This window comes from Haliotis cracherodii, unplaced genomic scaffold, assembly GCF_022045235.1.
Source record: "Haliotis cracherodii isolate W230 unplaced genomic scaffold, xgHalCrac1.p SCAF_24, whole genome shotgun sequence".
In the NCBI taxonomy this organism is placed as follows: Eukaryota; Metazoa; Mollusca; class Gastropoda; order Lepetellida; family Haliotidae; genus Haliotis; species Haliotis cracherodii.
The window spans coordinates 8,377,722-8,390,122 of NW_027266280.1; the positions used below are offsets into that span (position 1 = coordinate 8,377,722).

A 12,401-nucleotide genomic window follows, 5' to 3' on the forward strand; every position below is an offset into this window, starting at 1 on the left:
ATCTATTTCCGCTGTCCCCCGACGTGATATTGTTGGAATATTGCTAAAAGCTGCGTAAAACCATATTCACTCACTCACTCATTCACTCACTCTCAGCAATATTCCATCTATAAGACGGCAGTCTGTCAATAATCGAGTCTGGACCAGACATTCCAGTGATAGATGTCACGAGCATCGACCCACGCAATCTGGATAATGATGACATGCCTCAACCAAGTCAGCGAGCCTGACCACCCGATCCTGTAAGTCGCCTCTTACGGCAAGCATGGGATGCTGAATACCTTTTCTACCCCGGCTCTTCACGGGTAGTCTACTGGAAAGAGACAGAAACTTTGAGACTGTTCCTTTGTGGGCCTGATTGGGGTTATCAGTTATGTGAAATTGATATACTTCCTAAAATTTGAACAAGCAGACTAACAGACCAAAGACGCACAAATATATGTACTGTAGATACGTCCGGGAGCAGACCAAGAATCTGTTATTGGAGGGACGTGATTCAAATTTGCTAAAACTGCCGAGGGTCCCTTTAATATAACCCAAACCACTGTTTAACGGTACCCTGGTGGGGGAACCGTCTTCAAATCCAAAAAAGATAGTCCGTTTTGATTAATTAATGCCGTTAGCAATTTTGGTCTTGTACTGTTTTGACTGTTACACAGCGCACTGACAAGCGCCTACAACGTAGAGAACCAGTTTATAGAAAACCCGGAAATAAACCAGAGCGCCATATTTAACTTGAATGTAAACAAACCAGCATGTGTTTATGGCCCTGCCTGTGTATCATAGAATTCCTGCCTTACGTGTGCCTTGTGACAGTGCCAGTGTATGGAGCGTTCGTTGGTGTCGATGTCATTCTTCGATTTTCCCTGCTTCTGTACATCCACAGTGTCATTGTTGAGTACATTCCAAGATCATTGGTGAGACACTTTGTGAATGTAGTGATCGATGGGTCATAATGAGAGTGGATCTGTTCTGTCACATTTCTATTTGTTTTTATATTCCATATACTACTTACATACGCATTTGTTTTTAAATTGTCTTTCTTAGGTATGACAATAATTAACAATGGACATTTGTATTCAGTTTTATTTCAGTTTTCTTTTTCAGTGTTATCAGTGTCACAAGTCTTTAACTCTCGACAAAATGGTTTCTCTGTCTATGTCGCCCTCCGCAATAAACATTCCCACGTTGGAAGTATTTACGAGTTTGGCCTGATTGCGGTTTGGGAAGTTGTGGTGCAGGGTCTGGGAGTTTTTTGTTTCCATGGACCGCCTCTGTGGTCTAGTGGTAGAGCGTCCGCCCGGAGAGTGGAAGGTCTGGGATTTGATCCCCGGCTGCGTCATATCAAAAGACGTTAAAATATGGTACTTGTTGTTACCCTGTCTGGCGCTCGGCATTGAGGGGCTAAAACAAGGACTGGTCGGCTCGGAGTCAGTATACTGTGTCTGAGTGGGGTATTCATGTAAACTGCGGCATGGTATCTCAGTGGGCTAGCACTCTAAATCGGCATCAGTCCGGACTAGTACAAGCAGCCACACACACACACACACACACGTGCATGCACGTCGCTATATAAGTGCAATAATCTTGGACGCGACGTTAAACCCAACTTCACCTCAACTTTTGTTTCCATGACCTGTTGTGAGCCCTGTGGTAGCTCTATGTTACTCCACCAAAGTTGACCATGCAGCTGAATACCATGCTATGATTGCCACAGATTGAGCAAGCATGAGCAAGACCACATCCGTCTTCCAGCCAACAGGAACCATAAATAAATCGTTGTCAAATTTTGGCACCGGACGCTGTGAAAGGTCCAGGCTGTTGATGTTTGAACCGGTTGTATCCTGTTGGTTTGACATTTGTGAGAATGTGGATTTTAGCGCAGGTTGGACCTCATGCACTTCCTGCACTTCCTGCACTTCCAGCACTTCTCAACCTGAATCCCTCTTGATATAACATGATTGGTCCTGTACTCTCTGTAGACCACCTCCGTGGTCTAGTGGTAGAGCGTCCGCCCGGAGAGCGGAAGGTCCGGGGTAGAATAGGTCTTCAGCAACCCATGCTTGCGGTAAAAGGCGACTATGCTTGTCGTAAGAGGCGATGGTCAGACTCGCTGACTTGGTTGATGCGTGTCATCGATCCCAATTGAGGGGATCGATGTTCATGATGTCAATCACTGGATTGTCTGGTCCAGACTCGATTATTTACAGACTGCCGTCTCATATAGCTGGAATATTGCTGAGTGCGGTGTTAAACAAACAAACAAACAAAACTCATTCACCTGATGAAGGAACAAGAAGTGACAAAGAAAACTTCTAAATGCCCATCAAAGACTTCATGTCATGCTGTTTGCCTGGTTTGTTACAGTTTTCCTTCGTCCCGTATCTCCAGTTTGGCCTCCTGGTGCTTCTAGTGTTCCTTCCCATCAATCTCACTCCATGGCCAATCGTGTGGCTGTATGACAAGTTGCTATGGGCAACAGAACCACTCTTGCTTCTAGCTGAAGTGGTGCTGGTACAGAACTTTGTGATGCGATGCAGCCAGAAGGTGGTGGATAAGATCGAAGATGAGAGAGCGGAAGAGGGGTTTAAGTGGAAGGTAATTCAAGATCTATGGGAAGTTGACGAGGATATTGTGACCTAAACCTGTTTGGTGTAGCAGTGATTATAATGCGATTGTATTCTCTTGTTCTGGTAACAGTCTCATATGACCTGTGAAGATCAAGGGTAGAATTGGTCTTCAGCACCCATGCTTGTCATAAGATGCGACTTATGGAATCGGGTGGTCAGACTCGCTGACTTGGTTGATGCATGTCATCGTATCCCAATTACGTTGATCGATGCACATGATGTCAATCACTGGATTTTCCGGTCAATACTTGATTATTTCCAGACCGATGTCATATTGCTGTGTTATACATAAAACAAACAACTCAAATACTGCTGGAAAACTGGATACCATAATAACTTCCACTCCTATGATTATCATGATTATACTTAGGGTTTTATTCCGATAAATAAACTATCGTCTATGACAGACTACAGTCGAGGATGAGCTTAGGTACGTATGAAACACTTCTATTTAACAAAACTGTTTTCCATGTCTTGAATTGGATGTTTGCAAACACTAGTGAAAGACTTTATGGGAATGTAAAGATGTTTTAACGTGTAAAATATTAGAAAAACAAGCCAACAGTCTTTTGTGAATGTCCTGTAGGCTGAGAAGGAGACAGCTAGTGGATGAAACTCATTGTATTTTTCATTTTTATGAAACAAACATGAGAGTGTGTTTCATAGAAAGTCAGTTTAATGGGCAATAATTCAATTAAAAACTGTGTTATGAAATGCAATAGGGTTCTTGACAGTTTCAGTAGGTAATCATAGGCGTCTCCGTGCTGTTACGCTGTTGCTGTGAGGCTGTTTGTGGTTTCAGTGTGTGATCATTGGCGTCTCCGTGCTGTGTTACGCTGTTGCTGTGAGGCTGTTTGTGGTTTCAGTGTGTGATCATTGGCATCTCCGTGCTGTGTTACGCTGTTGCTGTGAGGCTGCTGTGGGACATGTACAGTGAAGGATCCTCGGTACAGTTGTGGTACGTGACACTAATTCCACACCATTGCAGTGTTGATTTCAGTTATGAGTTATCTCAATACCCTGTTCAAAATATAACAAATTCACTTTATATATGAATATGGGTCATCCAGACGTCTAGGGTGCTGCAATTCTCTTTGCAGAGTTGTGTCCCTTAGACATTCCTATAACCTCTAGTCGTAGGTTTAAATCCTGCTAGGTTTGAATCCTGCTTCACTTTGATTATGTTTCTGGGTTTGTCAGCACCATACCTGTGCTCGTTGGTTTCACCAAGTGGTAAATGTCTGAGACCAGCATCACTTCGGGCTTTCCTCCCACAGTAAGCTGGCATGCAGTGATAACAACAACTCAATCACTCATGCTGGTATTCCACAATCTGCATGATGTCTGTATTTCTGCCTGATGTCTGCATCAAGCCCTGTACAACCTGCGTGTTGTGTCCATGTTTCAGGCTGGTGTTTGTCGTACTTCTGCTGCTGGTGGCTGTACACAACATGATGTGGATGGCCCAGGAAGGTGGGTGTGGTGTGGTGTGGTGGGTTGGGGTGGGGTGGGGAGGGGTGGTTTGTGGTGGGGCAGGGTGGGGTGGGGTGGGCGGGCTGTACACAACATGATGTGGATGCCCCAGGAAGGTGGGTGTGGTGTGGTGGGTGTAGTGTGGTGTGTGTGGTGGGGTGGAGAGGGGTGGTTTGTGGTGTGGTGTGGTGGGGCGGGGTGGGGTGGCTGTACACAACATGATGTGGATGGCCCAGGAAGGTGGGTTTGGTGGGGTGGATGGGGTGTGGTGTGGTGGGGTGTGGTGGGGTGGGTGTGATGGGGTTGGGAGGGGCGGGGTTGCTGTACACAACATGATGTGGATGGCCCAGGAAATGTGTTACACTAGTGGGTGGGTGTTTTCCGTTGCCTGATAGTGATGTTCCAGCAACGAAGGTAGGTGGATGTATTTAAATACTGAATAACAATAATATCTCACTTCTGTCAGCTGATCCAAATATACACAATAAGGTCTTTTCTAACTGTCGCCATTATTACCCAGGTATCATAAGCGACGCTGCCTTCTGTACCCTGTGCACTGTCGTGGTGTTGTATGCCATGCTGGAGGAGACGTCACACATCCGAGCGCCACTGCAGCCCCCACCTTCATGGAAGAGGTCAGATCTAGTTTCAGATTCAACAGAAGTAATATTTTTGTAGTGACATTGGGTACCAGGTAATAATTTCGTTTCCATGGTGATGATGGTAGCAAAAGGAAAATTACACAAGGCTCTGATCAACATGTTGCAAGATATTCTGTTTCATCACATGGTTCAGTCCAAGTTATTTTTTCATTTATTATTTGATTATTTATGAAAACTGAGTAAGTTCTACCTCCTGCTTGTCTCCCTGTGGGGATTCAGGGGTCAGAATAGGCCCCCAGTACCTTATGTTTGTCTCCCTGTGGGGATTCAGGGTCAGAATAGGCCCCCAGTACCTCATGCTTGTCTCTCTAGAGATTCATTATTAATTTAATGGTTTCATTGCATCATTAGTGAGTTCAAGGTATTGATGGTGACTTCAGCATATTGATAGTGACTTCAGTGCAGCAATAGTGGCTTGTGTGTATCAGTAGTTACTGCAGTGTATTGATAGTGAGTATTATAATGTGATTTGCTCACGTCGAATGTTCCAGATCCTACAGCAAGTCTCTGGTCGACATCTTGATCTCCATCGTCAACATGAGGGCAGGTACGAGATCTATTTGGCAGACTGAAGTATTTTGTTGTTGTATGTTTCTCTTGTGTTTGTATGTATATCAAACATAGATGATGTGAAACAACCTGTATTGATAAAGTTAGGCAACCCAATATCCCTTTATTTAAAGGCTTGTCGTAAGAGGCGACTAACAGGATCGGCTGGTAAGGCTCGCTGACTTGGTTGTTACATGTAATCGTATCCAAATTCCGTGGATAGATGCTCAGGATGTCAATCACTGGATTGTCTGGTCCAGACTCGATTATTTACATATTTACAAACTGCCGTCATATTGATGGAATATTGCTGAGTGCTGCATTAAACAACAAACAACCAAACAAATCATTTAGAGGAGGGACATCCGTGGTGATTTTGGGTTAGAATAGTCCCCAAGCAACGTATGCTGGTCATCATAGCCAATAGTGATTTTATAGCCTCTGATTGACCAATAAGAGACGAGTAGATTCCAAATTCATGCTAGAATAGCCAATCTAAAGGATGAGTGGTCCGACTTGGTGACATGGTTGTGTATCATCATACCCCAACAGCACCCAACATACCCCAATCACTGGATTGACTTCATTATTTACAAGCTGCTCTCAAGAAGCTGAAATATTTCTGTGTGCAGGGTTAAACAAGAAACAAAAACATTTGAAGGAGGACTATGCCGGCACAACCTAGCAAGTCTGATTTAAGTTAAAATTAAAAAAAGCTTTTATTAGTTTCAAACTGTATTATAGTGGTGACTGGCAGGTTATGTTAACCCAAATTACACCTACGAGCATACTTTCTTAGTTCACACATACCACTACTTACGTCTACAGCATAGACTTCAAAGGATAGATGTCTCAATTAAAAGGATTTTGATGCAAAAAACTGTACCAAAACAACATTAAAAATCTGTTTAATCTGTACACAAGTTGAAGAGATGATTGTCCATTTGTTGTGGGAATGCTCAGAAGCGAACGGGGACATAAATAGATATATACGTCTTTGAGCAAACTTATAATGACAAGGAGTAGAAATATGGATTGAAGAAAAATTGGCATATGTGTTACATTTTTGTTCAGATTTACAGAGAAGGTAACAATGTACTGAAGTTCATCTTGGGTTTGGTCATTTGATTCCTGAACATAACTAGTATCATTATTGGAAAATGTGTATGTTTGTAACATAATAAATTCTAATTTGTTGCCATATCTATAAATCTTCATATAATCATTTCGGTAAAAATGGTCCTGTCGCCTAAGAGCTCAGCCAGCTGTCCTCCCACCTCAAATCAACAGTTGTCGAAGGCATTGCAATTCCTCATGCAGAGTTACCTCCCTTAGGTTTGTCAGAATCCTGTGATTGTTGGTTCAAATCCCAGACTCACCCTGATCATATTACATGACTTGTCAGCACCATGCTTGTGCCCGTGGGTTTCACCAAGTGGTAAATGAGTAAGACCGGCATCACTTCAGACTTCCCTCCTACATGGAGCTGACATGATGGGATGTAAATGGAATACAGTTAAATGCAGAGTTACACCCAACTCACTCAATCGTTTATATTATCTCAGATGCTGCAATGAAGGCTGTGTTGTTCTTCAAGAAGTTCCTGTCACCGTTCTTCCTCCTGTCTGTCATTGTCCGCCTGTACTGCATCCTCTTCATCGTAGACAAGGTCACCAAGAACTTCACTCAGGGGGATGTACGTCATCTTTGTCAACACGCTGAAGTTACTATTGATACACTGAAGTTACTATTGATACACTGAAGTTACTATTGATACACTGAAGTTACTATTGATACACTAAAGTTACCACGGATACATTGAAGTTACTATTGATACACTGAAGTTACTACTGATACACTGAAGTTACTACTGATACACTGAAGTTACCATTGATACACTGAAGTTACTATTGATACACTGAAGTTACTATTGATAAACTGAAGTTACTATTGATACACTGAAGTTACTATTGATACACTGAAGTTACCACGGATACATTGAAGTTACTATTGATACACTGAAGTTACTATTGATACACTGAAGTTACTATTGATACATTGAAGTTACTATTGATACATTGAAGTTACTATTGATACACTGAAGTTACTATTGATACACTGAAGTTACTATTGATACATTGAAGTTACTATTGATACACTGAAGTTACTATTGATACACTGAAGTTACTATTGATACACTGAAGTTACTATTGATACACTGAAGTTACTATTGAAACACTTGTACTAAAGTTACTGTCCAGAAAGTCTCTTTTCACCAACTTGAAAATTAGCAAGATGAAAATGGAATTAACTTGACTTTTCTGATATTTCTTTTATTACCGACAGCTATTATCATATAAAAAATATAGAATAAATAAAATAACAAGAAATAATACTCAGATTAGTTTGTCTTGAAAAGAGGATTAATTGCCAAATACGATATACGTACATGAAGTGACCAATAAGAGTTACAGCCCTTTGATATGACATCCGGTTGTGCAGTCATTAAGGCAGGAAAATGGCAACTTGCATGTGCCTCGTGAGTGCAGTCGAAGGGCATGAATTCAGGAATTTCAGACATGTTCATTTGAAGACAATCAAAAAAATTCAACCACCAGTTTTAAGAACAAAACAAAATTCCGTAAACTAAAATTTAATTGCCTTACTTGACATTATCACATTTTATGGATGACACTGTGTATCATTCTCAAGCTATCCTAAAGTACTCACTGAAATGGAAAAAACCTGTTTTTCTCATTTTAAAAATCGACACAAAGTGTTACGTCGCTGTAAATACGAAATAACAATACAACTCGAAAAGTACTAGTCTGGATTTGCTAGTTTGATCTCGGTGAACAATACAAAATGTACTTTACAGGAGGTAATTTGTCGGCACTTTCAACATTCAAAAATAAAACTAAGTCCAAATTGACATAGCAGAAACAGGCTATAGGCATTATGCACCTGTTCTCACCTGTCGTCAAGGTGTCATAGGTCATGGACATTCACCTTGATCTACTTACACCTGGTTATGCCCTGTTTCACATTAGTCTGTCTTATTCACAATTTTACACACTTTTACTTGTAAAAAGGCATAAAAACCTTTGATACGCTGTATTTGTGCCAAGGCCCAATTAGTACTAATTGAGTTGTTTGAATATTTACATATATCTTGTATATTAACTGCATTTATTTAAGATCTGAGGTCGAAAAAACAGTTTTTTTTCAATTCCGTGAGTACTTTAGTGTACATTGTATAATGATAACTGTCCTCATAGCCCATATGGCAGATCAAGAAAACAGTATCTGTTGGTTTGTTGGTTTGTTTGTTGTTTAACGCCACACTCAGCAATATTTCAGTTACATGACGGTGGTCTGTATATAATCAAGACTGGACCAGACAATCCAGTGATTGACATCGATCTACGCATTTGGGACATGATGACATCAACCAAGTCAGCTAGCCTGACCACCAGATCTTGTTAGTTGCCTCTTCCAGTAAGCATAACCGCCTTTTACAGGAAGCATGGGTTGCTGAAGACCTATTCTACCCCGGATCTTGACGGGTATAGAAAACAGTATATTAAGATATAAAGAATAAGATAAGATAGACTGATATAATTCTAAAATATGCCCAGTTGTACGCAATGTTGAAGCACATTAACATGTGTCATGTGACTCATTGTTTCAGAACAACGTCACCCTGCTTGACGACGCTGATGCTGACGAGTCCATGCTGACCATGTCGCCATGGAAATCCCCTCTCATCCTCCGTCTGTCTGTCATCTACATGTTCACACAGCTGACGACCATCTTCCTGTCGGAGTGCAGCGGTGGCTTCCTGTCCGGCTTCTCCTGGCTTCTTGGGCCGCACAGCGTCTGGCCCACACAGATCCTCCTGGGCCGTGTGTTCCAGGTGGCCACGGTCAGCGGCTTCTACATGTGGAGGCTCTACTGTGCGGACGACTGGACGTGGTCAGAGTGGCTGACCCCTTGAGTGCTGATCCCTGAGTGCTGATCCCTGAGTGCTGATCCTCTGAGTCCTGTTGTAATTAACTGTAGAATGAGTGAAGGAGTAAGTATCTTCCAGAAGCAAGAGAGTAAACTGATTTAAAAGTCCAGTTTCCATCCTTGCTGAACTAGGCTAGAATTACTGGGCTGGATCGTAGGGCCACCAGTGGCTATTACCAGTTATGTCCCCTCTAAGCCTTTCCTATGGACCAATGAGATTCCACCTCTCGTATCACTTGTGTTTGTTTCACCCAAAATGGTGGCGCCAGGTCAGGACGATCTGATCGATAATCTATATCTATATTGTGATAAAACGGGTCATCAAATCACGTGAGCACCTTGATTAAAAACATGAAAAGATTTGGAAAATATCTGCTGACAACGAGTTGGCGGTGCACATGTTTTGCAAATCCGGCAATCGACCGAAATCTACACGATAGTTAACAAACCGGATTTCGATTTTGGTGCGCGATTTTGATTGGACTATGCATAGACTCGTTAGTCCAGCCAAAATGTAACTCCATAATACCAGCCTAGTTCGGCAAGGGTGGAAACTGGACTTTTATAGTCAGTTAACTCTCTTGCCTCGGGAAGATGAGGAGTAAGTGACTGACCCCTTGGGTGTTGATTAATTAACTGTAGAATGAGTGAGTTTGAAAGTTGTTGACATGATGACCTATGTGTGATTCCTTGAGTTGAGGCTAATGAAAAATGTATTGTCTCACCCAGTATTGACAGCAATAGAAGCTAACTGTTTTAGTCCACTTGTCCTTATAATGACAACATATAGCCAAACCCTTGAAAGTGGCAAATTTCTACTGGTACTTGTGATACCTTAACTCTTAGGCAGTTTGGCAAGGACTGTAGGACAAGTGCCAATTTATAACTCTGATTAATATGGTGGGATTAAAACACTGATGTTGGTAGAAATTGCATGGCATAATGATTTCTACTAAACTTAGAGTGAGTGAGTGAGTGAGTGAGTGAGTGAGTATGGTTCTACGCTGCTTTTAGCAATATTCCAGCAATATCATGGCGGGGGACACCAGAAATGGGCTTCACACGTTGTACCCATGTCGCGAATCGAACCTGGGTCTTCGGCGTGACGAGCGAACGCTTTAACCACTAGGCTACCCGACCGCCCCTAAACTTTGACAAGCCTAAACGTTCAATTCATGTGAATATTTTCTATTTTGTAATTTGGCCGTCACACATTTAACCCATGCTGAAATGAACCCTTTAACTAAATTACCGAGCGCCCGCAGAAAAAGTAACTAAGTTTGTTTGTTTGTTTGTTGTTTAACACCGCACTCAGCAATATTCCAGCTATAATAATCGAGTCTGGACCAGACAATCCAGTTATTGACATCATGGGCATCGATCCGTGCAATTGGGATCGATGACATGTATCAACCAAGTCAGCGAGTCTGACCACCCGATCCCGCACTAAGTTCAAGGCGTAGATAGTACTCTCATACAGCATTGTTTGTCAGTTACCTGTATTTAGCCTACCTTTAGAATTATTCACCACCACGTCACAATACACTGTGACATAATTTGTGAAATTTTGTTGCAAGATACATCACTGAAACAATGCCCTGTGACGTCAGCCTTGCAACAGGGTGTACATTGCTCCTCGCAGACAAGTCCGTGGCGATCAAGCAGACATTATGTTAGTTTTGTTACAGGAAGATGTATTTTCATGATCTGCTTGGTACACGATATTATTGGATGACATGACGGAATAATAAAACAGTTTTTTTCCACAAGATCTTTGACTACTTTTCCTGAGTGGTCATATGGAGTGTTTAGGGCAATATGATCCCACTAGGAGTCAAGGATTCAAGGGAATTAACGCCACACCCTGCAATATTCCAGGTGTGTGACAGCAGTCTGTAAACAATCGACTCTGGAATAGACAATCCAGTGATTGACATCTTGAGCATCGACCTAAGCAATTGGGATACGATAACAAGCATCAACCAAGTCATGACCACCCGATCATGTTAGTCTTCTCTTGACAAGCATGAGTTGCTGAAGACCCATTCTAACCATGGAATCTTAACGGGACGTTTCCTTCGGCAAATGACTTGGTTCAAAATATGACTGTTCACCCGGATGTGGTACCCACTAGGATGAGATGGTAATGTAAATATAGCTCATAAACACAAGAGACATAATGTGCACGTATATGTGCAAGTATATTCAGCCAAACAATGTTTTTTCTCCTCAAGACTCTATGACAAGAGGGATGACTTCAACTTTCCAATAGTTAACTTTCAGTTCATGTCCAGCAATATTCCTGCAGCTCCAGCCTTTGGTGTCTACATTTCGCAACTTTTGATTACAATCGCGCATGCTCTATATGCTAAGATGTCAAAGAGCATCATACGACTCTTGCTCAGAAGTTGATTGGTCAAGGTTACAACATTCAAGGCCCTAGTCAAGCTTTCGAAAAGTTTTATGGTAGACATTGGAGGACATTTCTGAATTTGACTCATCAGTGACAAAAAGATGTCCGATGCAATTCTCTATTTTGACTTGTACCATATATTCCCATGTTTTTTTAAGGTGAAGAATTGAATTGCCTTTGCATGTATTTGTAATGGGTGCCACCGGTGGGGCAGGATGTGCTCAGCTTTTCACGAACCCACATGGTATCATCACTATTTGATAATGATTCATAAACAGCTGCTCATGAATATTGGGCCGCCTCCGTGGTCTAATGGTAGAGCGTCCTCCCGGAGAGCTGATGATCCGGCTTCAGATATTAAGGGGCAAAATCAAGCACTGGTCGGAGTCGGTATACTGTGTTTGAGTCGGCTATTGGTGTTAATTGCGGCAGGGTATCTCAGCGGGCTATCAATATCCGGAATAAATCTGTGTCCAGACTAGTACAAGCATCGACGCGCACGCACGCACACCTTATGAATATGGAAAGGGTTTTCTCGCTTTTATCAATTAACTTATGAACCGTCCAAATGCAAGAAATACCAGGACAACAAAACATCGAGATACCTTATAATGAAACAATACAGTTGTCGCGGTATGAAACGAATTCGATGACAACGAGCGC

General features: G+C 42.0%; 1 protein-coding gene across 1 annotated transcript; it reads left to right on the top strand.

Moving 5' to 3' along the window:
- Positions 1 to 720: 720 nt before the first annotated feature.
- LOC139472320 (uncharacterized) lies at positions 721 to 11,150 on the top strand. Its single transcript, XM_071254764.1, has 8 exons — positions 721 to 917; positions 2,368 to 2,598; positions 3,497 to 3,588; positions 4,039 to 4,103; positions 4,624 to 4,738; positions 5,257 to 5,312; positions 6,880 to 7,010; positions 9,006 to 11,150. Exons 1-8 carry the CDS (start codon positions 756 to 758, stop codon positions 9,309 to 9,311), a joined length of 1,158 nt encoding a protein of 385 aa, XP_071110865.1. The 5' UTR covers positions 721 to 755; the 3' UTR covers positions 9,312 to 11,150.
- The last annotated feature ends 1,251 nt before the right edge of the window (positions 11,151 to 12,401 follow it).